General features: G+C 49.8%; 1 protein-coding gene across 4 annotated transcripts in view; it reads right to left on the minus strand.

Annotated features, from left to right (window-relative positions):
- Positions 1 to 26,307, minus strand: part of EFCAB11 (EF-hand calcium binding domain 11) — a 169,615-nt gene that overhangs the window by 36,631 nt on the left and 106,677 nt on the right. Inside the window, exon 6 of one of the 4 annotated variants that reach the window (XM_061429687.1) lies at positions 14,634 to 16,052. The exons of the other annotated variants lie outside the window; for them this stretch is intronic. Coding sequence (XP_061285671.1) covers positions 16,025 to 16,052 — 28 coding nt within the window. The 3' untranslated portion in view covers positions 14,634 to 16,024. Of the gene's footprint in view, positions 1 to 14,633; positions 16,053 to 26,307 lie in introns of those variants that run through there. 4 annotated transcript variants of the gene reach the window in all.

The following is a 26,307-nucleotide window of genomic DNA, read 5'->3' on the forward strand; positions in this document are numbered from 1 at the left end:
ACCTGCTGGCCACACTTAGGAGAGCACGTCACAGGCACGATGAATACAGGACCAATATTACTTGCTGATTCAGGATAAGGGAAAGCAAGTGAAAGGAAGGCAGGCTTCAAGGAAGACCCTTGGGCAACTTCTGGCTTGGGCCAAAGGATGGAGAGTGACGCCACTCACTGAAGCAGGAGGGAGAAATCCGTGTGACTATGCGAAGTTCGGGAGGCCACGAGGCACCCAAGCAGAGACGGTAAGTGTGCGTGAGTCGGGACCTGAGGGAGAGATCTGGTCTGTTGGAAATCACTAGCATTTGGATGTTGCATCGCGGCATAAGATCGCCTAAGGAGAAAAGCAAGAAACTCCAGGGAGGCTTGTTTTACCTTCTGTAAACTTGAGGGTGAAAATGACCAACATACATTTTATTTCCTTAATTAACTAATAATGTGAAATAATAGAAATGAAATTTTTTATTAAATATGAAAACTTGTAAAGTGTAAAAAGAAAGGCTTACATTTCGACAGATTTTTAGATACTTTGAGAGTACAAAGCAAGTCAGGAGCGAGGCCTGAGCTCTCCGACGTGCAGAGGTGGGCAGAGGAGAGAGTCAGGAGGACAGGCTCCGCAGAGTGGCTCTGACGTGCGTCCCCAGTCAGAGTCGTGTTCAGGGCTCCACAGGGAGCATGGGGGAGGAGAGAGCTGCACCTCCGATTCACAGAGCACTGCCTATGGGAGCACTTAACAGACAAGCACTGGGGGACCTCCCTGGTGGTCCAGCCCACCCTCCACGCAGGTCCGATCCCTGGGCAGGTAACTAAGATCCCACACTGCCACAGGGCAACTAAGCCCGACCCAGAACAAGAGCCAGCGCGGTCATAATAAAAAATTAATAATAAAAAGATTATGGTGAATAATTTAAATAAATATATAGATAAGCATGGGCTGAATGAATGAAGGACACAACAGCCCTGAATATTCGTGCATCTATAATCCTGGTACTGAAATTTGGGGGCACTTTAGTTTTGTAAACTGCCCAGTGATGATCTGTATGAGTAGCTTACTCCTTCAAACAAATCATGGTTCCTTTGATGAACAGAGCTCTTCAATGTTTGTGTACCATGGACCCTTGTGGCAGTTTGATAAAGACTCTAATTTTAAATGCATAAAATGAAGCCAATTATACTGAAATAGATATGACTATTAAAAAAACAAATTAGCAAGAAGGTATTATAGGTGCTTCTTCATTAACACGTTAAAGAATAAGACCCAGTGGCGAGAGCAATACCCAGAGGCGGGGGAGGGACGGGCGGGTTCGAGGCAAGGCGGACTCGCTGTGATGCCAAAGCAGCGGAGAGGCGGAGCGAGTTCAGGACGGCCACGGCACCTACAGTATGGTCCCAAAGTATCCGTGAGCCCTTGAGGGCAGGAGAAGTGGGTGACAGGGGACGAGACGGTTGGATGAGTCGAGACGAGATGAGCAGGCGTCACCGACTCAACGGACGTGAGTTTGAGCAAGCTCTGGGAGATAGTGAAAGCAGCAGCCTGGCGTGCTGCAGTCCATGGGGTCGCAAAGAGCCGGACACGACCGAGTGGCTAAACAACGACCACCTGTTGGTGACAAAGTCAGGGACGCTGCTAAGATGACGCTGCTTGGTTGGCCACGTTGCTCATGTAAAAAGATGCTAAATATCCATCAGAGATCTGCGTTCACAGAACCCAGATGAAAAATCCTTGAATTGAAAGATTTCATTCACTTGTACCCTCACCACCACATTCAGGTTAAGTTCTATTTTTCGAATGCATCTCTTTTTTAAAAAAATAAGAAAAATTATATAGTATACCAAATAGTGGGCTTCCCAAGTGGCTCAGTGGTTAAGAATCTGCTTGCCATTTCAAAGACTCAGGAGACGGGGATTCGCTCTCTGGATCGGGAAGATCCCCTGGAGAAGGAAATGGCGACCCACTCCAGTATTCTTGCCTGGAGAATCCCACGGACAGAAGAGCCTGTTGAGCTACAGTCCACAGGGTCACATAGAGTTGGACACAACTTTGACGCACACACAGGTCGAGAAGAGACTTGAGAGCCGACTCCTGGGTAAAGGCGGAAGTGTGGAGCCGAGCTGGTGTGGACACCATGGATGTGGAGAAAAAGAAAGGAACCCGGGATGCCCCAAGGCTTTGGGCCTGAGCGACAGGAAGGATGGAGTTTCGTGACCGGGGAGCTCTGGAATTGAGATGGAAAATCTTAAGAGAGGCAGGTGTGGGGGAGAACATCAGGTGTCTGGTTTTGAAAGTGGGGTTCTCTATCACATTTCCTTGTAGAGAGCTGGACACAGAAAAGCTAAAGCGATTTAAATGTCGCAATAGGGACTGATTAAGTTAACTATTATATATTGATAAACTGTTGAAAGAACGGCAATTATAAAGAATGAGATCTAATCATACTATTACGAAAGTCTGTAACGTATGCAGAGTGGGATGCAGCATTTTAATGGTATTTTACGTATACACAATCTGTGTCTGTCAGTCTGTGCACACACATGTTACTTTACACGCTCAGAAGAAAATCTGGATGAATACACACCAAACAGCTAGTAATATTTATCTGGGGAATGAGACTGGCAGAGGAGAGGATGAAAGAAACATTTTACTTTATTTATTTCTATATTGTTAGAACTTTCAAGTGAAGAACATGTGTTATACACATAATATAAAATGTTTTAAATGATGCTTGGTTCACATGTAAGCAAACACTCTCAAATCTAGGCACATTTCTTGATTGGTTTTTGTTTTTTCATTTTATTGAAGTACAATTGATTGATAATATTGTGTGAATTTCTTCTGTATAGCAAAGTGACTCAGATATACATGTGTACTCTACTTCATATTCTTTTCCATTGTGGCTTGTCACAGGATACCGAATACAGTTCCCTATGCCATGTAACAGGACCTTCTTGGTTATCCATCCTATATATGACACTTTGCTACTTTTGGAATTCTGCTAATTCCAGACTCTCAACCCTTCCTCCCCGACACCCCGCCCCCACGCTTTGCTGCCGCAAGTCCGTTCTCTGTATCCGTCAGTCTGCTTTTGTTTCCTACATATGCTGATTTGTATCAAAGTTTAGGTTCCACACATAAATGGTCTCATCCGGTATTTGTCCTTCTCTTTCTGACTTCCTTTGCTTAACAAGGTCATCTCTAGGTCTATTCATATTGCTGCAAATGGCATTACTTTATTCTCTTTGACGGCTGATAATATTCCATTCTGTAAACACACACACACACACACACACACAGAGTGTATATACACCACTTCTTCTTCATCCATTTCTCTGCTGATGGACATTACTCATTCTTTGAGATGAGGCAGAAACTTTGCCACTGCAGCTCTTGGCTGAAGCAGCAAGTAGTCTGAGATACGGGGTGGCTGGAGGGGGGAAGCAAAGCATGTCGAAAGGGGAAGAGAGGAAAGACAAGAGGTAGCTTATGTCAGAGATCTGACACTCAAGCTGGGACAACACTAAATCTCTGGACATGTTTACATTTGGCGAGCACGTGGTTTTCGGTTTTTTAAACATGGATGCCGTTAGGCAAATTGGGAGCGCTCCAGTTCGCCACCAGCCCCACCACTCCCTATGACCCCCACCCGCCATGAGCCACACATTTCCGTTACTGCAGGCAACGACTTCCCCACCCCTGTGCTGACTGACGCGCACTGGGCTCTTACTCTGGGCTGGGCACTGCATTCAACTCTGCCTTCTACTCTACTGGGCACATCAGTCAGTTCAGTTCAGTAGCTCAGTTGTGTCTGACTCTTTGCGACCCCATGAATCACAGCACGCCAGGCCTCCCTGTCCATCACCAACTCCCGGAGTCCACCCAAACCCATGTCCTTCGAGTCGGTGATGACATCCAGCCATCTCATCCTCTGTCATCCCCTTTTCCTCCCGCCTTCAATCTTTCCCAGCATCAGGGTCTTTTCCAATGAGTCAACTCTTTGCATGAGGCGGCCAAAGTATTGGGAGTTTCAGCTTCAGCATCAGTCCTTCCAATGAACACCCAGGACTGATCTCCTTTAGGATGGACTGGTTGGATCTCCTTGCAGTCCAAGGGACTCTCAAGAGTCTTCTCCAACACCACAGTTCAGAAGCATCAATTCTTCGGTGCTCAGCTTTCTTCACAGTCCAACTCTCACATCCATACATGACCACTGGAAAAGTCATAGCCTTGACTACACAGACCTTTGTTGGCAAAGTAATGTCTCTGCTTTTGAATATGCTATCTACGTTGGTCATAACTTTCCTTCCGAGGAGTAAGCATCTTTTAATTTCATGGCTGCAGTCACCATCTGCAGTGATTTTGGAGCCCCCAAAAATAAAGTCTGACACTGTTCCCACTGTTTCCCCATCTATTTCCCATGAAGTGATGGGACCAGATGCCATGATCTTAGTTTTCTGAATTCTGAGCTTTAAGCCAATTTCTTCACTCTCCTCTTTCACTTTCATCACTGGGCACTTGGGTAACATCAAAAGATTGAAAGCGTTAACAGTGTTTTCTACAAAATCTGCACCTGCCTCATCTGTCTCTCTTTTAGCCATATTCATTTTTGGACACATCAATAAAAATTAAAGTGGCCGTAAGATCACTGTTCTAGTTCATACTTGTGTTGTAAAAACATGAACTGTGCAAGTCAGGAGGCCATGAGCCCTGACTTCTGATTTGATTTTGACGAGTCCTTCTTTCCCTGCACTGGCGAGGGTCTCCCTCTGCTGAAGTAGAGTCACACAGAGCTGTGAAAGTAGCACAAAGCCCACACGACCCAAGGCACGTGCAAAACGACGGCACCGAGGATGGACGGGGTCATAACACAGAGGACGGCGCCAAGCGGGTCCTGCTGGCGAGCTCATTCTGAAGGTGGGGAAAAGAAACCTTGGCAGGCAGAGGCCAAATACAGTCAGAAGTAAACTCAGCATCTCTTTTACCAAGCATCTTTCCGTCATCTTTCCATACACTAAATAATATCCATTCTAAGATGACTTTTTGAGGCTGTTAACATAATCATTTGGGGCTGAATGATGAGTGAATAAATAAATGCTCAACATGTGGCGTCTCTTTATCTCAATGAAGACAGAGCCCTAAATAGTTCTCTGTGGAATTCTTGTTTTCAAAGTGGGTGGTTTCAAGATCTAATTATGACCCTGAGGCTGATGTCTGGCCCTCGAGTTCTGAGTTTGGAACATGGAGACTTTACAATGAGTCCTGGAAGAGAAAACGATCATGAAGTTTAATCACATGTCTCTAGGGGTAAGAAGAACAATTTTGAAAATGTTCTATTCCTAACAATCATAGAACATACACCACCTTTTAAGATCTGTTATTCAGAAGAGCAGAAATCATTTAGTCTAGGAAAACAGTGTGGCTTAATTATTTTATTTTATTTTTCTCTTCTAGATTTTCTGCCAAGAGCTACAGAGCAAAATGAAAAGACAGTGCGGGAGACAGCTGCTAAGTAATCTCTTTGTTGTATTTCTAGTAAGATAGCCACGTCATTTCTGTTGCTAACATATAGCTGTATTAGGTCTGAAATAAGCTGTTATGGCTTTTTCCCCTCAGTGGACTCCAGCTGCAGTAAGTAATACATCATTTATCATTGGAAATATGTATCCCTCCCAAAGAAGTTTGCTCCTTCTTGCTTATACCCTTGAGCACTTGAATTTGAAGCCACTGCTTGATTTGCACGCATGCTTGTGCGCTCAGTCGCTTCCGCTGTGTCTGACTCTGCAACCTTATGGACTGCAGCCCGCCAGGCTCCTCTGTCCGTGCGATTCTCTAGGCGAGAATCCTGGAGTGGGTTGCCACGCCCTCCTCCAGGGGATCTTCCCAACCCAGGGATTGAACTCACGTCTCCGACATTGCAGGCAGATTCTTCACTCGCTGAGCCACTGGGGAAGCCCCTTGATTTGCATACATAATTTGATATTGATTGAGCACCTTCCTCCAGCCAGTGCTGAGTTTAATGAGCGAGAAGAGAAGCAGCGAGGGCAGAACTCTGAGGAAGACAACTCGGAAGGGAAGGAGACTCAGACAGTTGGCCAGAAAAGTAGAAGCACGGTCGTCAAGGGCAAAGAGCATGTTCAGAAGCGTGCTCACTCGTGTCAGATGCTGCGCGGAAGGACTCATGTACCCAATTCGCTGAGCCAACAGAGGGGACGCTTACCCTGGTCCGCGTGGCTTCAGCGGAGTTACTGGGGCGGAAATAAGACCACAGTGGGTTAGAGGGGATTTGGAAATGGGAGGCAGAGGAGCGACTGCAGCTTAAATGCAGAGCCTTAGACAAAGGAGGTCCCTGACGCTCTTAGGTCCACGAGGAGCCGAAGGGAAAAGAATCTGAAATCGAGGTGGATGGATCTCCTGCGGCCGCGGGGGCGGGGGCGGGGGCGGGGGCGGGGGAGGCAGCCCCCTTCCCTCGGAGACAGGAGGAGGGGGACCTGGCGGCAGATCGAGTTACGGTGGGAAAAGTTAGGTATTACCCTCCATCCTCATCCTCACAGCCGTCGTCATCTCGAGAGTAAAACTGCAGAGGGAAGTAAGATGTTGCTTTGGTGATTTCTATTTTCTTAAGAAACGGGAAGCAAGGCCGTTCGCTGAGAGTGACCGAGAAGAGGTAGGGCAGCAGTCTGAGAAGAGTGGTGGAGGCTTGAAAGCGCTTCCAGGGGAACCAGGAGGAAGCTGGGGTCCGAGGTCAGGCTGGGGTGCTACAGTGCTTGCACGGCTCACCCGGCAGGCCGTCAGCAAGCTGAGCACGAGGCAGGGAGATGGAGACCTCCACTGCCAGACTGGAGAGATGAGAAGACAAGGGCGCCAAGCAGTGGAGGGTCTGGCTGAGGATTGGACCAGAGGATCCAGAGCAGACCGGGGCGGGGAGACGGGCAGTCCGGGAAGGACCCAGGGGAAGGACCGAGGCCTCGGTGAAGATGACGTCAGGGGCACGGGACCAGCACCAGACCCGGCTGGAGGGCACCCGCCCTGGGCGCCGAATCCTCGAGGGCCCGGCTCTGACCCTTGTCCCTGAAAGCAGCTGGTGGGGCCAACAAGGTGAGGCCAGGCCTCCGTCCTCCACCTGTCAGACCCCCTCGCAGGTGCCTGGGGTCCGAGGGCTGCCCACCGAAGCGGCCCTAAGCACTCTCTCTGCCTGGGCCGTCCTCCTCCTGGGGGCTCACCAAGGGCTGGCTGTGCACGCGAGGCTGCTTCTCAGGATCAGGGCCCCGCTCCCCCCGCCACGGGCCCGGGAGCCCGCGCGGTCCTCCGCCTTTCTGGGTCACTCTTAGAGCACACTGGCCTGGCCTTCTCTGGTGGCCCGGGACCACCTGCCGACGCCGAGGACGTGGATTTGATCTCTGGCCCGAGAAGCTTCTGCGTGCTGTGGAGCCTCCAAGCTGTGCGCCACTCCTGAAGGCCACGCGCCCGTGCTCTGCGACAGGGGAGTCACCGCAGTGAGCAGCCCAGCGCCTGCCACTAACTGCAGAGTGGCCTGCGTGCAGGAACAGAGACCCAGCACATCCAGAAACAAAAACAAAGAAGATAGAACCTTTAAGACAAAGCGTATCTGTCAAGGTAGGAGGATAAAGCCTCCCTGATGAACAGTCTGCCTTGATCAGGAACTTCCGTGTCTGCAGACAGCACGTGGGCCTCTGTCTGCACCTGCCCCTGGGCTCTGCACGTGTTGGGGGTGCGCCTGAGAAAGAGGGCCAGCTGGGCAGGGCTGGAGAAGGGACTGGGGGTCCTGAGTCCACACGGCAGCACTGCCGAAAGGTCCGTCCTCCGCCACATAGAGAAATAACGGATAAATGCTTTAAAAATCAATAGGTCTGCACTATTCGTTCTCTACTGCACGTGCCCCCAGCCCGCCCCCCCTTGCTCTGTGCCCCTCAGGACCACACCACCTCAACCCCAGCTGGCGCCTCCCAGGGGGCGTGGCCAACAGAAGTTCCCCACAAGAGACAGGAGGACGCAGAGGATGGGGCATTTCTCTCCTCGCAGCCCCAGGTCTTCTCCTGAAAACGGCTACTTCCCTCCAAACTCCGCACCTTCCACAGCTCCAGGGGACTCCGCCCGCCAATAATACCATTCCCGCCTTTGTCCCCTCAGAGTAGGAGCAGTGACAGCTTCCTGGTCTCTGGTACCCCAAATGACCTTGATGGATTCATTTTTGTTGTTCAGTGGCCCAGTCGTGTCCAACTCTTTTCAACCCTCTGGACTGCAGCACACCAGGCTTCCCTGTCCCTCACCGTCTCTCGGAGTTTACCGAAGTTCATGTTCATTGCATCGGTGATGCCGTCCAGACATCTCATCCTCTGACACCCTCTTCTCCTTCTGCCCTCGATCTTTCCCAGCATCAAGGATTTTTCCAATGAGTCGTCTGTTCACATCAGATGACCAAAATGCTGGAGCTTCAGCTTCAGCATCAGTACTTCCAGTGAATATTCAGGGCTGATCTCCCTTAAGATTGACTGGTTTGATCTTGCCTTCCAAGGGGCTTTCAGGAGTCTTCTCCAGCACCACAGTTCAAAGGCATCAATTCTTTGGTGCTCGGCCTTCTTTATGGTCCAGTTCTCCATATGTGACCACTAGGAAGACCACAGCCTTGACTATACAGACCTCTGTCAGCAGAGTCCTTATTTCTGCCTGTACTTCTGTAAACAGTTACTTCATTAAAATTTCGAGTTTTAGTATCTGAATGATACTCTATTTTTTCACTGGGGCCTTTAATGATTGAAACCATTTTCAAAAATAAGACAAGAAAGTCTCTGAACAGGAAAGTGTCGTCAGCCCCACAGTGCTGAGTGGTGACCAAGACTGTGGCTCTTGTCAGGATGCACTGGGGGCAGGTGCCAGCAAGGCTGGAGGGGCTGAGGTTTCTGTGTCTGCAAGGGACGGGAGGTGCCCACAGGTATCAGGGGAAGGGAGGCGAGCGCAGTTCCATTTTTGCAGTTAGGGTCAAGACCCCAAGTCACCTGAGACCAGAAATGAGGATAAGACGCTCCACATGACTAGCGCCTGAGTCTGCATTACACGTGGGCACATGCTTACTTCCTGCAGTAGGACTCCCAAACTATGCTTAATTTATGACACTGCAGAGCTAAGGAACTCATGGGGCTGGGATTGAGAAAATCTCAAGACCACCCTTCAGAGAAAACCCTTGTAGCACAGATCCAAAGCTCTCAAGAAAAGAAAATTACAAAATATGTAAGGACGTGCAGCATGATGAAATGCAGTCTAACAACTGAGACAATTCACATCTGAGGCAACATGTATAATTATATTCTGAAAAAGGCTTTAAAAACCCTCAAAGTCATCACAATAGAGGGATTGAAAAGTAGAGTGAAAGTGTTAGTCACTCAGTTGTGTCCGATTCTCTTGTGACCCCATGGACTGTAGCCTGCCAGGCTCCTCTGTCCATGGGATTCTCCAGGCAAGAATACTGAGGTGGGTCACCATCCCCTCCTCCAGGGGATCTTCCTGACCCAGGGATCTATTTTGGGTCTCCTGTATTGCAGGCGGATTCTTTACCATCTGAGCTACCAGATCAATAGCTATCAAACAAGGCTGTGAAACCAGAAGGTTATGAAAAGGAGAGGTAGAAATGAAAATAAACCAACTGAAAATCTTGGAGTGAAAAAATACGATTAGCAAGTTCAATACAGCTTAAGAGAAGTTAAATAAACTGGAAGACAAAACTAAGAAAGTCTTCCAGGATGCAGTAGAGAGAGATTAAAAAAAAAAAAAAATAGGGGGAAAAACAAACAAAAATTAAGGAGATGGACATAAGGAGAAAAAGTTAAGGAAAAGATGTAAGGGAAAGCTCTGACAGTAAAAGAAGTTTCAAAAGGAGGGGAGAAATGGAGCAGGAAAAATGTAATGCTGAAAATATCCAATTAAGGGAGTAAAACAATGTGAGCAATTTACACGAATAGGGAAAAACATTCAAAGAAGGGCAACACCTATTTACAAGCGAAAAAACTCAGCAGATGTGGAATATAAAGGATTTTCTCCTTCCGCCAAAGAAAGTGAAAGTCAAGTCGCTCAGTCGTGTCCGACTCTTTGCCACCCCATGGACTATACAGTCTGTGGAATTCTCCAGGCCAGAACTCTAGGGTGGGTAGCTGTTCCCTTCTCCAGGGGATCTTCCCAAGCCAGGGATTGAACCCAGGTCTCCCGCATTTCGGGCGGATTCTTTACCAGCTGAGCCACAAGGGAAGTCCAGAAACCTTTCCATAAAAAGCTAGAAACACAACAGAGACGCTCACTTCGACCCCGACCGGGCAAGCTTGTATCAGCGGTCCTGACTCATGGAAAAGAGCTCTTTGAATGTGAGGTTTTAGAGACAGTCTACCTCCTGGTAATGGTCCAGATATCACTAGGACTAAACGAAGGCCCTGCTACGAGAGCCGTTGGTAAAGTAGTGGAGATGAAGGTCGCCGGAGCTGAGGGAGTAAAGACGCTGGAATCTGGCGTGCTGAGCGGCACCCAGGATGATGCCATGGCTCTGGGTTTGGGAAGAGGCTCTGTGTGAGGCAGGTGACCTGGGGCTGGACGGATGACAGTGTCTTGGACACGGACAGCAAATAAATCCGATTGGAGGACGAACACACAGGGAGGGGCTGCCACAGGGCGGGGCCTGTTGGTCTCCAGGCGGCACTGCCCTTCTGGAGGATTCCCGGGACTTCCGGGCTGGTCCAGTGTCGGGACTCCAAGCTTGCACTGCAGGGGGCATGAGTTCAATTCCTGGTCTGGGATCTAAGATCTGCACGCTGAGTGGGGCAGCCAAAAAAAAAGCAGCAGCGCTCCGTCACCATGCTTCCCTGGCGGCTCAGAGGGTAACGAATCTGCCCACAGTGCAGGAGACCCTGGTTCGATCCCTGGTGTGGGAAGATCCCCCTGGAGGAGGAAATGGCAACCCGCTCCAGTATTCTTCCCTGGAGAACTGCACGGGCAGAGGAGCCTGGTGGGCTACAGTCCATGGTGTCACAAAGAGTCAGACACGACTGAGCGACTAACACTTTCGCTTTCTTTTCCTTCAAAAGAGGAACTGAACAAAGCGCTTGGGGAAGGACCGAATGTCAGTGAAAGTGAGAAGGCAGGTGCGACCCTGCACCCCGCAGTCAAGGCGCAGGAGAGCTCGTACAGATGCAAAACGGGCTCCAGGGGCGTCACGGGGAATGCTCAGTGAGGGAAGAGTGGAGGCCGAGTCAGAACAAGTCAAGGCCCGAGTATCAGTAGAATCAGCCTGAGGCGACCAGAGAGAGCAGACGGGCTTCTGTCTGGAACAGAGATGGGGTGGCTGGGAGCGCGACGGAAGTAGGTGTCGTGGAAGACTGAGCTCTCTCTGTTAGTCTGTCCCAGCCTGGACACTGACGGGAGAAGCCATTTCTACCTCTTAAGAAATGGTTCAGATGGCCTCTTGTGGTTACAATGGGAAGAAATTAAAAACAAACAAACAAACTCTGAGGAATTCCTGGTGGTCCAACGGCTAAGACTCCAAGCTCCCAGTGCAGGGGCCTGGGCTCCATCCCTGTCAGGGAACTAGACCCCACGTGCTGCAGGCAAGATCGAAGACCCTGGGCGCCAGAACTAAGACTGGTGCAGACAGAGCAAGTGAGTAAATAAATACTTTTTAAAAGTAATGAATGATCTTTTTTTTTTTTTTTTAAAGAATGAATGCTCAAAAACAAAAACTCTGACCTCCAGATCAGAACCACTAAGCATTAACTGCACACTTCATACCTGCCAGTGCCCGCATCCTGCAGTGTAGTCCTTACTTTTACATATTCAACACAGGGACATTCTCATTCACCAATACCAGAAATCTAGAGAAATTAGGATATGTTATTAGGGAATACTCAGGGTTGCTGTCCTTTAGGACTGACTGATTCGATCTCCTTGCAGTCCACGGGACTCTCAAGAGTCTTCTCCACACAGGAAATCAACCGTGAATATTCACTGGGAGGACTGATGCTGAATACACTGGCCACCTGATGGGAAGAGCCGACTCATTGTTAAAGACCCTGATGCTGGGAAAGATTGAAGGCAGGAGGAGAAGGAGACGACAGAGGGAGAGATGGTTGGATGGCATCACAAACTCAATGGACAGGAGTTTGAGCAGGCTCCGGGAGATGGTGAAGGACAGGGAAGCCTGGCGTGCTGCAGTCCATGGGGTTGCAAAGAGTCAGACATGACTTATCGACTGAACAACAACGACATTAAAGAAAGTATCAGGAACAAACACCAAGGTCTTAAATATAATAAATATTTAGTACAGGGCTGTAGACTTGGACTGATGCTGAAGCTGAAACTCCAATACTTTGGCCACCTAATGCACAGAACTGACTCATTTGAAAAGACCCTGATGCTGGGAAAGATCGAAGGTGGGAGGAGAAGAGGACGACAGAGGATGAGTTGGTTGGATGTCATCACTTACTCCATGGATACGAGTTTGAGTAAACTCCGGAAGTTGGTGATGGGCAGGGAGGCCTGGCATGCTGCAGTCTATGGGGTTGCAAACAGACATGACTGAGCGACTGAACTGAACTCAACCGTAGACTTGGAGTATATTAATAGAAGTATTTAATGGCTTAATATTATGTTGAGGCTACTTGAAATATCCTATTTTACAATTTCAACAAAGAAACTGTCTCATACTTTGCATAATTAACTTCAGAGAAAGAGGTTTCGGAGACCAGTGTCTGTTGATCACTTAGCTTAGCTGTCCCCCCAAATCAGCTCTCTCCATTACATCCGTCTTATCATTTCCCCTGATGCAGAACATGGCACGTGCAAGTCTCAGGGCACATCCCTCTCAATAAGGAATAAGCATCAAAACGAAACAGGACTGGCATCTGCTGGCCTATGGATCTGGACTGTTAATGATATAAGACAAACAGCATGTATTCAAGAAAACGGTACCCATTCATCCACTTTTTTCAAAATGGAAAAGCACTACATTTAATTTGTGGTTCTCTGCATTTTAAATAGGCAACTCAATGAAGCAATAAATGTGTTCATAATGAATAGATTTTTCTACATAGGGGACTCTTAATGGCAGGAACATAGCTGAAGATTTAACCTGGTGAGCATAAAAGTAAACAACAGAACACACAGGGATAATTCGAATTAGCCAGAAAAGGGTGTTTTGTTTAGTTTTTTTTTTTTAAGAAAAAGAATCACTATTGTTAAGGGTAATTTTTAGGTTGTGATATAAATGCATCATTGTGTAAAAAGAAAAGATGACTGTGATTAAATTACCAGTGTCTAAAATAAGATCTAGGTCTCTGTGTTCCCTGCCTGTCTCCCCAGCAACTGCTACGCTTGGCCACTCTGGGGAGCCCCTCAAGCCTTCCAGACTCCCCTCTCTTCTTCCTCACACTGCTCTGGGCTTTTTTTTCTCCTTTGATCCAAACTTCCACTACTCTCCTCCTCCTAAACCTTTCCAGTGGGAGCCATGGAACTTCTGCTTCTAATTAAACCATCCTATATCCTAACTTCAACCACAGAGGATGAGATGGTTGGATGGCATCACCGACTCGATGGACATGAGTTTGGGTAAACTCCGGGAGTTGGTGATGGACAGGGAGGCCTGGTGTGCTGCAGTCCATGGGGTCACGAAGAGTTGGATGACTGAGCGACTGAACTGAATACCTTAACTTTGGTGGAACCCTATACCAAGGTCAGAGGTGTGAGGCCTCGTATCAAGGCCACAGACACGGAGCCCCACGCCAAGGTCATCTCCAGATCGGACTGAGCTCCATAGCAACTGTTGCCATAAGCCCCTTTGATACAAACTGGCCAGCTCCCTGACCTTAACCAATCACCTGATGCCACCCTTCCAGCAGGAATCTTCTTTGTCTCGGGCTATAAAGGTTGGACAGGGAGGCCTGGTGTGCTGCAATTCATGGGGTCGCAAAGAGTCGGACACGACTGGGCGACTGAACGGAACTGGACTGAACTGATGCACCGTGAGAAGGGGGCACCCTCCTGAGTCGGCCGGCTGTTGCAACGGCCGCCTCTCTCGGTCTGTCGGGGGTCAGGTTACCTCTGCTCTGTTCTGAATAAGCTCACCCCTGTCTGAAACACTCTTGTGTCTGGAGATTCCTTTCCAACCCTCATCCAAACCGTGATGACTTCTCCAGCTGACGCTCACTCCACCCTGTGCCATAACCGAAGCTCAGTTCTCTGGTGGCGACACAGCTCCCTCCAGCCGTCCCCCGAACGGGTGTCTCTCCTCCGTCTTCTGGAACCTCACCACTGATGTCTCCTTGTCTCCTGTATCTTCAGCCTTCTCTGCCCATGGGCTCTTCCCCAGGAACCGCTGAGGTAACAGTCCCCATTCTCTCTCCCACCCGCCCCGTACCCCTCTTCCTGTCTCCCCCTCCCCTCTCCTTGGTCTTCTGGCTCCTGGAGCCTAACCATCCCCTGATGCTTGTCTGGATACGGCAAGGACTCAACACTTACTTCCTTGCTGCTCAGTCTAGACATTGCCTGGAGAATCCTGGGGACGGGGGAGCCTGGTGGGCTGCCATCTGTGGGGTCACACAGAGTCGGAGATGACTGAAGCGACTTAGCAGCAGCCGTCTAGACAGCCCTCTCAATCACTCCTCTGACTTTTTATTTATGTTTACTTAGATTTCTGGCTGCCTCAGGTCGCAGGTGCAGTACGCAGGGTCTCTCACTGTGGGCTGTGGGCTTGCTTGTCCCACAGTACGTGGGGTCTCAGCTCCCCGACCAGGGGCTGAACCAGTGTCCCCTTCGTTGAAAGGCAATTTCTTAACCACAGGACCAGCAGGGAAGTCCTGTTTCTCTGACTTACTGACGACACTGGTCCTCACTGAGCCCTCCTTCCTCTTCCGTCCCCTTGGTCTCAACGACCACACAGTCTCTGGATCCTCTTAACTTTCTGAGCGCTCTTCTCAGCCCTCTTTGCACACTCTTTGTTGTTGCTGTTCCGTTGCTGAGTGGTGTTCGATCTTTATGACCCCATGGACTGCAGCACACCAGGCCTCCCCGTCCTTCACTGTCTCCCATTGTTTGCTCAAACTCATGTCCATTAATTTGGTGATGCCATCCAACCATCTCATGCTCTGTCATCCGCTTCTCCTCCTGCCTTCAGCCTTTCCCAGCATCAGGGTCTTTTCCAGTGAGTCAGTTCTTCACCTCAGGTGGCCAGAGTATTGGAGCTTCTGCTTCAGCATCAGTCCTTCCAGTGAATATTCAGGGTCAATTTCCTTTAGGATGGACTGGTTGGATCTCCTTGCCTTACCTTTTAGCTTATTTTAAATTGTCACAACCCTGAATACTGGTGATACTGGAAGTTCCCATAATTCTCTCTTAAGACAGTCTTCCCTTCTTGCTTAAATTCTTCTCTCTGCAAGAGCCCACTCACCCAGCGTCTTTAGTTACCATTCGTGCGCTAAAAACTGTCAGCTGTGTGTCTCTAGTCCAGCTCTTCCTCCTCCGCTTCCGGAATGGGCTGGGCGTCTCCTGTCGGGTAGCTCGGGACAGCTCGATGGCATTCACCCTCTTCCTCTAATAACCTGGGCCTCCTGTTTTCCTTCTTTCAGTGAACTTCATCGTGTATGACTCCCAGGTGCTAAATCTGAAACCCAAATCTGGTCTTTAAAAAAAACTTTCTGGCTGCATGGCATGTAGGATCTTAGTAAAAAAAAAGTTTTTTAATTGAAGTATAGTTGATTTACAATATTGTGTTACTTTGAAGCATACAACAAAGCGATTCAGATATGCATGCACGTCCTTTTCAGATCCTTTTCCATTATAGGCCATAACAAGGTGTTGAATATAGTGCTCTGTGTTATACAGTGGATCCTTACCGTTATTTATCTTACATCAAGTATAAAATACACACAGTATATATAGTGCGTCCGTGCATCTGTGTATCCCAAGTCCCTACGTCATCCCCTCCCTTCCCCGGTGCAGCCACGCTTGTTTCTGCGTCTGTGAGCCTGTTTCTGTTCTGTGTGTAAGTTCATTGGTCCATCACGTATATGTGGAATCTAAAAAAAAATGACACAAATGATCTAAATTCAGTCTTGATGCCTACCCTTCCCTCATTAACTGCACCCAATCTGTTTAAAGCAACAGTTAGAACTGGACATGGAACAACAGACTGGTTCCAAGTAGGAAAAGGAGTACATCAAGGCTGTATATTGTCACCTTGCTTATTTAACTTAAATGCAGAGTACATCATGAGAAACTTCCAGCTTGAGGAAGCACAAGCTGGAATCCAGATTGCCGGAAGAAATGTCAACAACCTCAGATATGCAGATGACACCACCCTTATGGCAGAAAGTGAAGAGGAACTAAAGAGCCTCTTGATGAAGGTGAGAGAGAAAGGATTGGCTTAAAGCTCAACATTCAGAAAACTAAGACCATGGCACCCTGTCCCATCACTTTATGGCAAATAGATGGGTAAACAGTGGAAACAGTGACTGACTTTATTTTTCTGGGCTCCAAAATCACTGCAGATGGTGATTGCAGCCATGAAATTAAAAGACGCTTACTCCTTGGAAGGAAAATTATGACCAACCTAGATAGCATATTGCTTTTAAATAAAAGCAGAGACATAACTTTGCCAACAAAGGTCCATCTAGTCAAGGCTATGGTTTTTCCAGTGGTCATGTATGGATGTGAGAGTTGGACTGTAAAGAAAGCTGAGCACCAAAGAATTGATGCTTTTGAACTGTGGTGTTGGAGAAGACTCTTGAGAGTCCCTTGGACTGCAAGGAGATCCAACCAGTCCAGCCTAAAGGAAATCAGTCCTGGGTGTTCATTGGAAGGATTGATGTTGAAGCTGAAACTCCAATACTTTGGCCACCTGATGTGAAGAACTGACTCATTTGAAAAGACCCTGATGCTGGGAAAGATTGAAGGCAGGAGGAGAAGGGGACGACAGAGGATGAGATGGCTGGATGGCATCACCGACTCAATGGACATGGGTTTGGGTAAAGTCTGGGAGTTGGTGATGAACTGGGAGGCCTGGTGTGCTGCAGTCCATGGGTTGCAAAGAGTCGGATGGGACTGAGCGACTGAACTGAACTGAAACTGAATCTCTTTACCTAGATCTGTAAACATCTCCATACAAATGTCCCTTAAATCTGTCCACATGTCTCCAGTACCCCGCAGGCAGTAGCCCAGGTTCCATGACCTCTTGATTTGGCTGCTGTGGAGGCAAGACCTCCATTCTGTCAGCAGAGAGATCTGTCTAAAGTGCAATCTAATGTCACTGTCCTGACTTAACCTCCCCAACCCGAGGATGCCCCCTTCCCCCTTGGGGGAGGTCCTCGCACCTCACACCTGGACTCCCAAAGCCCTTCACAAGGGGGCTGCCATCTCCAGTCCAGGCCCGCATGTCACCCTCCCTCCCCGTGTTACACACCACTTCACTCTGCAGTGAAGTCGTGACCTCTGGCACAGGGACTTTTGTCTTAACACATGCTTTTCCATACACTCAAAGCAATCAAGCTCTCTGTCTGGCTAACTCTGACTCATCCTTCAAGCATCACCGGAGACATTCATTCCTCCTGGAAGTCTTCCCTAAATAGCGTCAGGTGCCAACAAAACACACCTTGTGCTTCTCCTACCGTGGCACTTACCACACTGCTGGAGTCCTCTGTTTAGGTGTAGGTGCCTGTCAGTTCTGTGGGCAGGACCCACGTCTGTCCAGCAAGCATCCTTGCCCTGTACCAGCCCAGCCCAGTACACAGTAGGTACTCTATACGCACTGAATCAGTTGTTCTCAAACTTTCTGACTTCAGGATTCCTTTAAACTCTTAAAAATTGAGAATTCCAAAGGCTTCTGTTTACATGCATTTTATCTATTAATAGTTAGACTAGAAATTGAACTGGGAACATTTAAAACATTAATGTTTTAAAATAATAAGTTCATGACCTTTTAACAGAAATATTTTTCATGAAAACTAAGCAAAACAAGTAGTGATAAGAGAATTACTTTACATTTTTGTGGGTCTTAGGAATGCTTACTACAGTGTAGCTGGATTCTTACTTCTGCTTCTAAATTCTTTGTGGCATTATGATTGTAGTATATAAAGAAAGATACAGCCTCACACAGATCTATAGTTGAAAAGGGAGGAGTATTTTAATAGGCTTTTCCTGTAACAGTAGATACTTATTTTTATATCACACTATAACTCAATAAGTAGTAATTTCTTAAAGGCTAGCTGCAATGTATAATTTGAGACCATATCAATTAACTTTTCATACTCTGCTTTGGTGTGTCTTGTACTTTCAATGGCTCTTTTGCCCAGCCATGATTCTGTAACATCGTACGTTGGTTATCTGAAAACTATTAATTCACTGAGTTACATGGATCTTCTAAGACATTTCATTATGCAGTATTTTTAGAACTACATTTGTGAATATCGCCACTGAACTTGGTATTGACAGACTGTCAGCTTCACAGTGGTGGCCACAAGTTTCCCAAGTTCTAATTTTCACATGAAAGCCTGAATTTTAGCTTTGGCAACAAATACTGTCACAGTTGTTTTCCTTGAAACGACAGGCTCCCTTCACTCATTTTCAGGGAAATTTCAACCACACACTCAAGTCTTAATAACCGTAGTTTTTCCGTCAGTCATTCTTTCAAATAAAAATGGTGTTCTGTTAAAACAGTGGCCAGTCACAATCTCAACTTAAAAAACAGCTGTGCAAGTGCTTTTCCTAGAGATAACCACCACACCCTGGCATGTAATAGAAATGCTATATGGATACATCTCAGAATGGTAAAAAAACAAAAAAAAGATGTGGATTTGAGGATTAATATTTAATAACACAATGCTTTATTGCTTCATCAAGGATATTCTTAAGTGAAACTGACTTTATTATTACTTTTTTAACTGTGAGGGCAAAGTGATGAAGAATACAATGACTACCAGTACAGTTTGCTGCTACTGCCTTGATTTATGCTGAGAACAGACGAAACAATTCAGCAGTGTTACCTATCACAGAGTTTGCATCATCAATGCAAATGTCAGCAGAGTGAGATGAGGCAAACAGTGCCCTAGCATCATAAAGATGGCTCTGACCTCGCAGGTCCCTTGGGGCTGGGATCTCATGGACAGAATCTCTGGGTCAGATGAATGAACACGCGGAAAGAGAACACAGGAACACAGGCCAGCTTTGGTGCTGGTGACACGCTGCCAAGCACTGGCATTCCCGATCAGGGTCCACCCGACTTCTCTGCTCATCACTCTTGGGCTTCTAGTGGGTTCCTTGCTTCCAAGTACTGGGCATTGACACCTGGATCTTAATAAAGTTTTAGTTGGATCTCGATTTCCTGGTTTCATTTCTTATATAATTTCTGAGACCCATAGAGAAGGCTGAGCACTAAAGAACTGATGCTTTTGAACTGTGGTGTTGGAGAAGACTCTTGAGAGTCCCTTGGACAACAAGGAGATCAAACCAGTCAATCCTAAAGGAAACCAAGCCTGAATATTCATTAGAAGGACTGATGCTGAAGCTGAACCTCCAATACTTTGGCCACCTGATGCGGAAAGCCAACTCTTTGGAAAAGACTCTGATGCTGGGAAAGACTGAGGGCAGGACGAGAAGGGGACAACAGAGGATGAGATGGATGGATGGCATCAGCAACTCAATGGACATGGGTTTGGGTAAACTCCTGGAGTTGGTGATGGACAGGGCGGCTTGGCGTGCTGCAGTCCATGGGGTCGCAGAGAGTCGGATGGGACTGAGTGACTGAACACCTGAGACTCAAGTGTGGTCATCAGCCCTCTGGCCTCAGGCTCCGCGATGAAGAGTAAAGCAAGTCCTCCTTGCATGTTCTCTGGGCCACTCTCGGGCGCACTGACCAGCTGTGTGTTTCGCACTATGTGCCTGTTGAGCGAGGCAGTGCCAGAGGGGGAGAATTTAATACAAACTGGCATTTAGGAATGCACCTAAGTTTGAAAGTAAAACAAAAACTCTTCTGTTGTTTAACTTCTTGCAAGGTAAAGTGAACTCTTTTTGTGCTCTTGAAGACAGGGGTCAAATAAGAACCTTTGTCCAGTCAGTGAATACAAGCCGAGAGAAAGGATCAGCATATTGCAGTTTTAAAGACGTGCTCATCCATTTCTCTCCCATCAGCACCTTCTGAACACGCATCAGAAGCTCATCCAAGTATGCGACCTCGGTAAGCGCATCTTTTAAATATGAAAGTTGAAGTTACGCCTGCACAGGACAAGGTATCATTGCCTGAAAATAGCTTTTAGCAAATAGCAAATTAATTTAGAAGCAAATGAGGATGATTTTCTGGAGAAGGCGATGGCACCCCACTCCAGCACTCTTGCCTGGAAAATCCCATGGACGGAGGAGCCTGGTGGGCTGCAGTCCATGGGGTCGCTAAGAGTCGGACACGACTGAGTGACTTCACTTTCACTTTTCACTTTCATGCACTGGAGAAGGAAATGGCAACCCACTCCAGTGTTCTTGCCTGGAGAATCCCGGGGACGGGGGAGCCTGGTAGGCTGCCTTCTGTGGGGTTGCACAGAGTCGGACACGACTGACGAGAGTTAGCAGCAGCAGCAGAGGATGATTTTCAAGGCAGTCCTTCCTGTTGAATAACTTGTTTTTATCATTACACCAGAAACGCTCTCTTCTCCTTGCATGCCTCTTTTTTTAAGAAAACATTGTGCATCTTGCGGCCTGAGTGTTTGAAGGTTTCCTGCTCTTGGCTGCACTGGGCCTCCCTGCTGTGGGAGGGCTTCTCTGGCTGCAGGGGGTGGGGCCGCTCTCTGGTTGCGGTGTTCAGGCTTCTCCCTGTGGTGTCTTCTCTTGCCGTGGAGCCTGGGTCCTAGGGTGCATGGGCTCGGTAGTTGGGCTGCACGGATTTAGCTGCCCTGGTCGGGATCTTCCCCGACCAGGGGTCGAACCTGTGTCCCCTGCAGTGGCAGGCAGAATCTTCACCACTAGCCCAGCAGGGAAGCCCCTCCTTGCATACCTCTTGTATCACTTTACTGAGAAATCCTTGAACTAAGGTTTTCAACAGCCAAGCTCCACCATACTCCTGCGTCAGTATGAAATGAACCTTTACTATTTCCAAGAGTCGGTGAGAGAATGAAATGCCTTTCCTGCCATTCCGCAGCATTCTTGCAAGTGGAGCCCAGAGGTTTAGCCCCCAGGGGGACTGTGGGGAGACTTCAGGTGCTTCCCTGGCACGGAGGGTGCTTGGTGAGAAGGCAGCACCGTGTGGGCGCTCAAAGGCGGAGTCTGCGCTCTGGGGTGGGCACCGTCCACACCCCAGCCCAAGAGCACATCTCTGGGATGGTGAGGGGGCCAGTCCTCCTCCTCCACAAACAGGAACCTGCTGGAGTCCAGCAGAGGCTGGGCTTGGCTCCCCAGCCACGGCGGAGCAAGGATCTGAGTTCTGGAGGCACAGGCCTGGCTCTGAATGCGGGATCCGTCACCCACAGGCCGACTGAGGCCTGGCTCTGAACGTGGGCTCCATCACCCGCAGGCCGACTGACCGGGGGCAGGGACTTCTCTAATCATCAGAGCCGTCATCTATAAAACGGAGAAAATGCGCCCAGCTCCTGGAATTTTACAAGACCATAAAGAATCATCAACACAGGACCTCCCTGGTGTGCAGGGGTTCGGAACCTGCCTGCCACTCCAAGGAACACGCGTTCAGTCCCTGGTCCAGGAAGATTTCACATGCTGCGGAGCAGCCCAGGCTGGGCCCTAACTACTGAGCTGTAGGGCCCGGGGCCACAGGAGGAGCCGCTGCACGGAGAGGGCCGCACGCCGAGACCGGAGAGGAGCCTGCTCGCCACCACCAGAGCCAGCCTGCGCAGTAACGCAGACCCAGCGCGGCCACAGGACAATAACCGCATAAATATTCTTTAAAAATCACCTACACCAAGTACTTAGCTGGCAGGTGGCGCTAGAGGTAAAGAAGCTGCCTGCCAATGCAGGAGATGCAAGAGATGTGGGTTCGATCCCTGGGTCGGGAAGATGCGCTGGAGAGGGGAAGTCTACACACTCGTGTTCTTGCCTGGAGAGTCCCGTGGACGGAGGAGGCTGGGGGCGGGCTACAGTCCATGGGGTCACAAGAGTCAGACACGGCTGAGTGACACACACTGACTTTTCACAGTAGCTGGCGTTAGCAAATGTCAGCGGCTGACAGTATTAACACTTCGTCTACAGGCGTGAGCTGTGCATCCCCTAGTTTTTCCATATTACTTTCCATGTTACCACAAGCACCTAAAAGGGGAAGAAACGAATCTAGGGCTTTTACATAATTCTTCCTCTACCAATGCCAGGAAGAGGCTCCTGAGGACAAGTTGGAAGACCCTATCTCATTCTTCAGGCATCAGTCCCGGAGGCGGTCCTGGAACCTGGGACCCTTTGCTGCAGAGCTTACACCAGGACACGCCGCTCCTGGAGCTACAGCACACAAGGAAACTATATGGGACTAAAAATAATCGTGTGCTCGCACAGCTGGGGCAAATTCTGGACCAAAAAACCCAACTGCCATTTCTGAAGAGCTGGGAGCACACGTAGGTGTGGGGAGCAGAAGCCCGGTACTGCCGCCGGCCCCCTGCACACAGCGGCACCAAGGGGTGGGCTGACCAGCCCGGCCCCTGGCAGCCCTCGCCCCACCTCGCCGAGCGAGGAGGGGAACCGCTACCTGTTGGCACTCTTTCCTGCAGCCCGCACAGCAGCGCCAGGAAAGCCTGGCCTGAGTCTCCAGTCTGGCCCCTAGTCAATTCCTATTGCTTAGAAAAGGCCAAGAACACGAGTATCAGCATCCTCCCCAACAGGGGCGTTTATGCCCTAACTGGGAGGGACCTGTTGAGATATAAACATCTGGACTACTAACAAAGAAAGACAAAAAGATGCAGTCTCATCAGATGAAGACTCAAAAGGACCCCAGTGTGAGGTCTCAGCCACAATTCTAGGCCTCGAGTCCCTTAATCTTCTCAATCCTGACGACCTTTACTTTGACTCTGCTTCAAAAGTGAAAGCGAAAATTGCTCAGTGGTGCCCGGCTCTTTGCGACCCCGTGGACTGTAGCCTGCCAGACTCCTCTGTCCGTGCGGTTCTCTAGGGAAGAGTAATGGAATGGGCACCTTCTCCTTCTCCAGGGGGTCTCCCTGACCCAGGGACTGCACAAGAGCCTGCAGCGGGCTCATGGGCCACAAGGCCTAGACCCTGTTCATTTAGACTGGGAAAAAGCGACTGACAGCATTTTGCCAAAACCAACGGAGTCAAAGTCAGGCTGGTGAAAACAGGGCCGTACTGAAACAATCCGTGTGAAAAGGGATCCCACTTGGAGACGCGTACAGACCTGAGCCTCTCGAGCTCCCCGCTCAGGCTCCCCTCCACGTGCCACTGAGCGCAGAGCCCCACCCGGGGGCCCCTGGCCTGGGGCACCGTCCCTCCAGCCGCCATCTCTCCCGGGCTGACCTGGTTCTTCCTCACCGTTCAGCGTGGGCATTATCCACAGGGGGTTACTCGGGACAGACCAAACGTGAAACCACAGGAGTGAAGTTGGAACAGTGCAAAGTGTGACGCTTGGCAGATGGCTTACACAGATCACACTGGTTTCCAAAGCACACGTGGCGTGGCCCTGTTTCAGTGGGAAGAAGGCGTGCGCCCTATTGCAGGGGGAAGAAGGCATGCACGTAGCCCTGTCTCGGTGGGAAGAAGGCACGCACGTGGCCCTGTCTCAGTGGGGAAGAAGGCACGCACGTGGCCCTGTCTCAGTGGGGAGAAGGCACGCACATGGCCCTGTCTCGGTGGGGAGAAGGCACGCACGTGGCCCTGTCTCGGTGGGAAGAAGGCACGCACGTGGCCCTGTCTCGGTGGGGAGAAGGCACGCACGTGGCCCTGTTTCAGCGGGAAGAAGGCACGCACGTGGCCCTCTTTCAGCGGGAAGAAGGCATGCACGTGGCCCTGTCTCAGTGGGAAGAAGGCACAGACACAGAACAGGCTCTGAGAAGCGGATCCCCAGGGGTGTCAACAGTGATTTCTAAGGAACGGGTGGGATGGTGTGCGTTTTTTTTGGTCTATAATTTCTGTAAGAAGCATGTGTTGCTTTGTAATAAGAAAACCTATTTTTGTGAGATCCGTTTCATTGTTAATGTCTTTGCATTCCAATTGTTCACAGTGATAGACCATTTTGGACAAGGATGGTGGCTGCATAGAAAAAAGAACCTGGAAAATAATGGAAGACAGGTAAATGGTTTTGTGCGTGGTTTACAGCAGCACGCGTTTATCGCGTCACAGCTCTGGAGGTCAGAAGGCCGGAGTGCGTCTCCCGGGGCTGTGAGCGAGGTGGCGGGAGGCCGCCTCCCTTTCTGCGGCTCTCTGGGAGAGTCCATGCTGTGCCTGTCTCAGGTTCTGGAAGCTACCGGTGTCTCTTGGTCCGCAGCCCACTTCCTCCACCTTCAGAGCGAGTCCTGTTGGCCCGAGTCCTTCTCCACTGCTATTTCCCTGATTCCGACTCTCCCGCCTCCAGCTTCCCCATTAAACAACGCTTGCGATTACCCTGGGTTCACCTGGATCTTCCAGAATCATCTTATTGCTGGTTAGCCTATTCCAGGCACGACTGTGCTTCCTCCTTGTCGGGTACCGCGGCACACTCAGAGTCTGGGATCGGGATGTGGGTGCCGCCTGGGGCCCATCTTCTGTCCAGCAGGAGCTCCCACGTCTCTCTCTCTAGTTCAGCCTCAGACCTGTCTTTCTACCTGACATTCCCTGGGTGTGTAACAGGCATCATGGCCAAAGCTGACCCCCTGACCTTCCTCCGAAACCTGTTTCTCCGCTCGGGGTCCCCTCTCCATCCTTCCAGCTTCTCAGGCCCCAAGCTCAGAGTCCTCCTTGACTTTCCCCTGTATCCCACCACCCGGCTCCTCGCATGCCAGCTCGCGGCCTGCACCTTCCTCAGGCAACCAGGACCTGACCACCACCACCATGTCTACCACTGCTCCGCTCAGGCCAGCATTGATTCTCAGCAAGACCACCGCGGCAGCCCGCTCTCCGATCTTCCTGCCTGCCTGACGTCTCCTCCTGTGGACGAGTCTCAAGAAAACAAGCCCTTTTTCTCCCTCCGCGTCCGCTTATCCTGTTTCCTTCATCTCATGCTTTGGTTGACATACATCATACGGTTATTTACTGTTTTCTTCTGCTCTCCCCACCAGAGCATAAGCTTCCTGAGGGCAGGGAAGCTCTTTATTCCCTGCTGCACCCCCCGAGCCTAGAACTGTGGCTGGCATAGAGTAGGCACTCAGTGAATGCTTGGCATTTGAATAACAGACCCTCCTCCCGCTCACTCCTCTGGACTCTGCCCCATATGGGTGCTGGGCGAGGGCTGGGGACAGAGGCCACAGGAAGACCGGGGCCTTCGGAGGCCTCTGGGTCACCTCTGGGCTCCTCACTGGTAACTTCCGGATCAGCAGGGACCCAGGGTTTGTGGGCTCGGCTGGGGAGCCACCTCCCTCCTGTTGAAACCCTGCAGCCTGACCCAGGGATCTAATGAAGGGTACAGGCTGCTGGGGGCAGGCCAGCTGGCACCCTGGGCTCAGTCTCTGCCCCACCGAGAGGGAAGGGCCTGGGGCCACCTTCCCCCGCACGCAGGTGACCCCTGCTGACGGTGGTGAACCCCGCTGAGAGGAGCCAGCAGCGTCTACTCAGAAGCACCTACTGTGTGCCCAGTCCCGTTCTGGGAGCTGGGGAGATGCGAGTGAGCAAGGCGGACAGGGGCCCCTGCCCCCAGAACACTGATGTGAGGGGAGCCAGACAATGAACGAAAGAAAAACAGCACATTGCCGAGGGGAGACGCAGTACGAGGGCGAGGGGAGAAGGCGATGGGGCGTGCTGAGAGATGCGCCTTGGAGCAGGTGGGAAGGAAAGCGGTTCACTCCAGCAAAGTGCCTGCCTTTTTCCTAGACACGTCACCACCTAGCTACATGGCCTCGGAGGAGTCACACCTCCCAGGACTAAACTGGGCTACACAAAAACATTGGCTCAGCTAAAATGCCAGTTATTGTTGCTGCTCAGTTGCTCAGTCGTGTCCGACTCTTTGTGACCCCATGGACTGCAGCACGCCAGGCCTCCCTGTCCATCACCAACTCCCAGAGTTTACTCAAACTCATGTCCATCGAGTTGGTGATGCCCTCCAACCATCTCATCCTCTGTCGTCCCCTTCTCCTCCCGCCTTCAATCTTTCCCAGCATCAGAGTGTTTTCCAATGAATCTGAGTAGGGTCAATCAATTAAGCTCCAAGTCTGGCTT

The sequence above is a fragment of the Bos javanicus genome, chromosome 10 (assembly GCF_032452875.1).
Source record: "Bos javanicus breed banteng chromosome 10, ARS-OSU_banteng_1.0, whole genome shotgun sequence".
Taxonomy (NCBI): domain Eukaryota; kingdom Metazoa; phylum Chordata; class Mammalia; order Artiodactyla; family Bovidae; genus Bos; species Bos javanicus.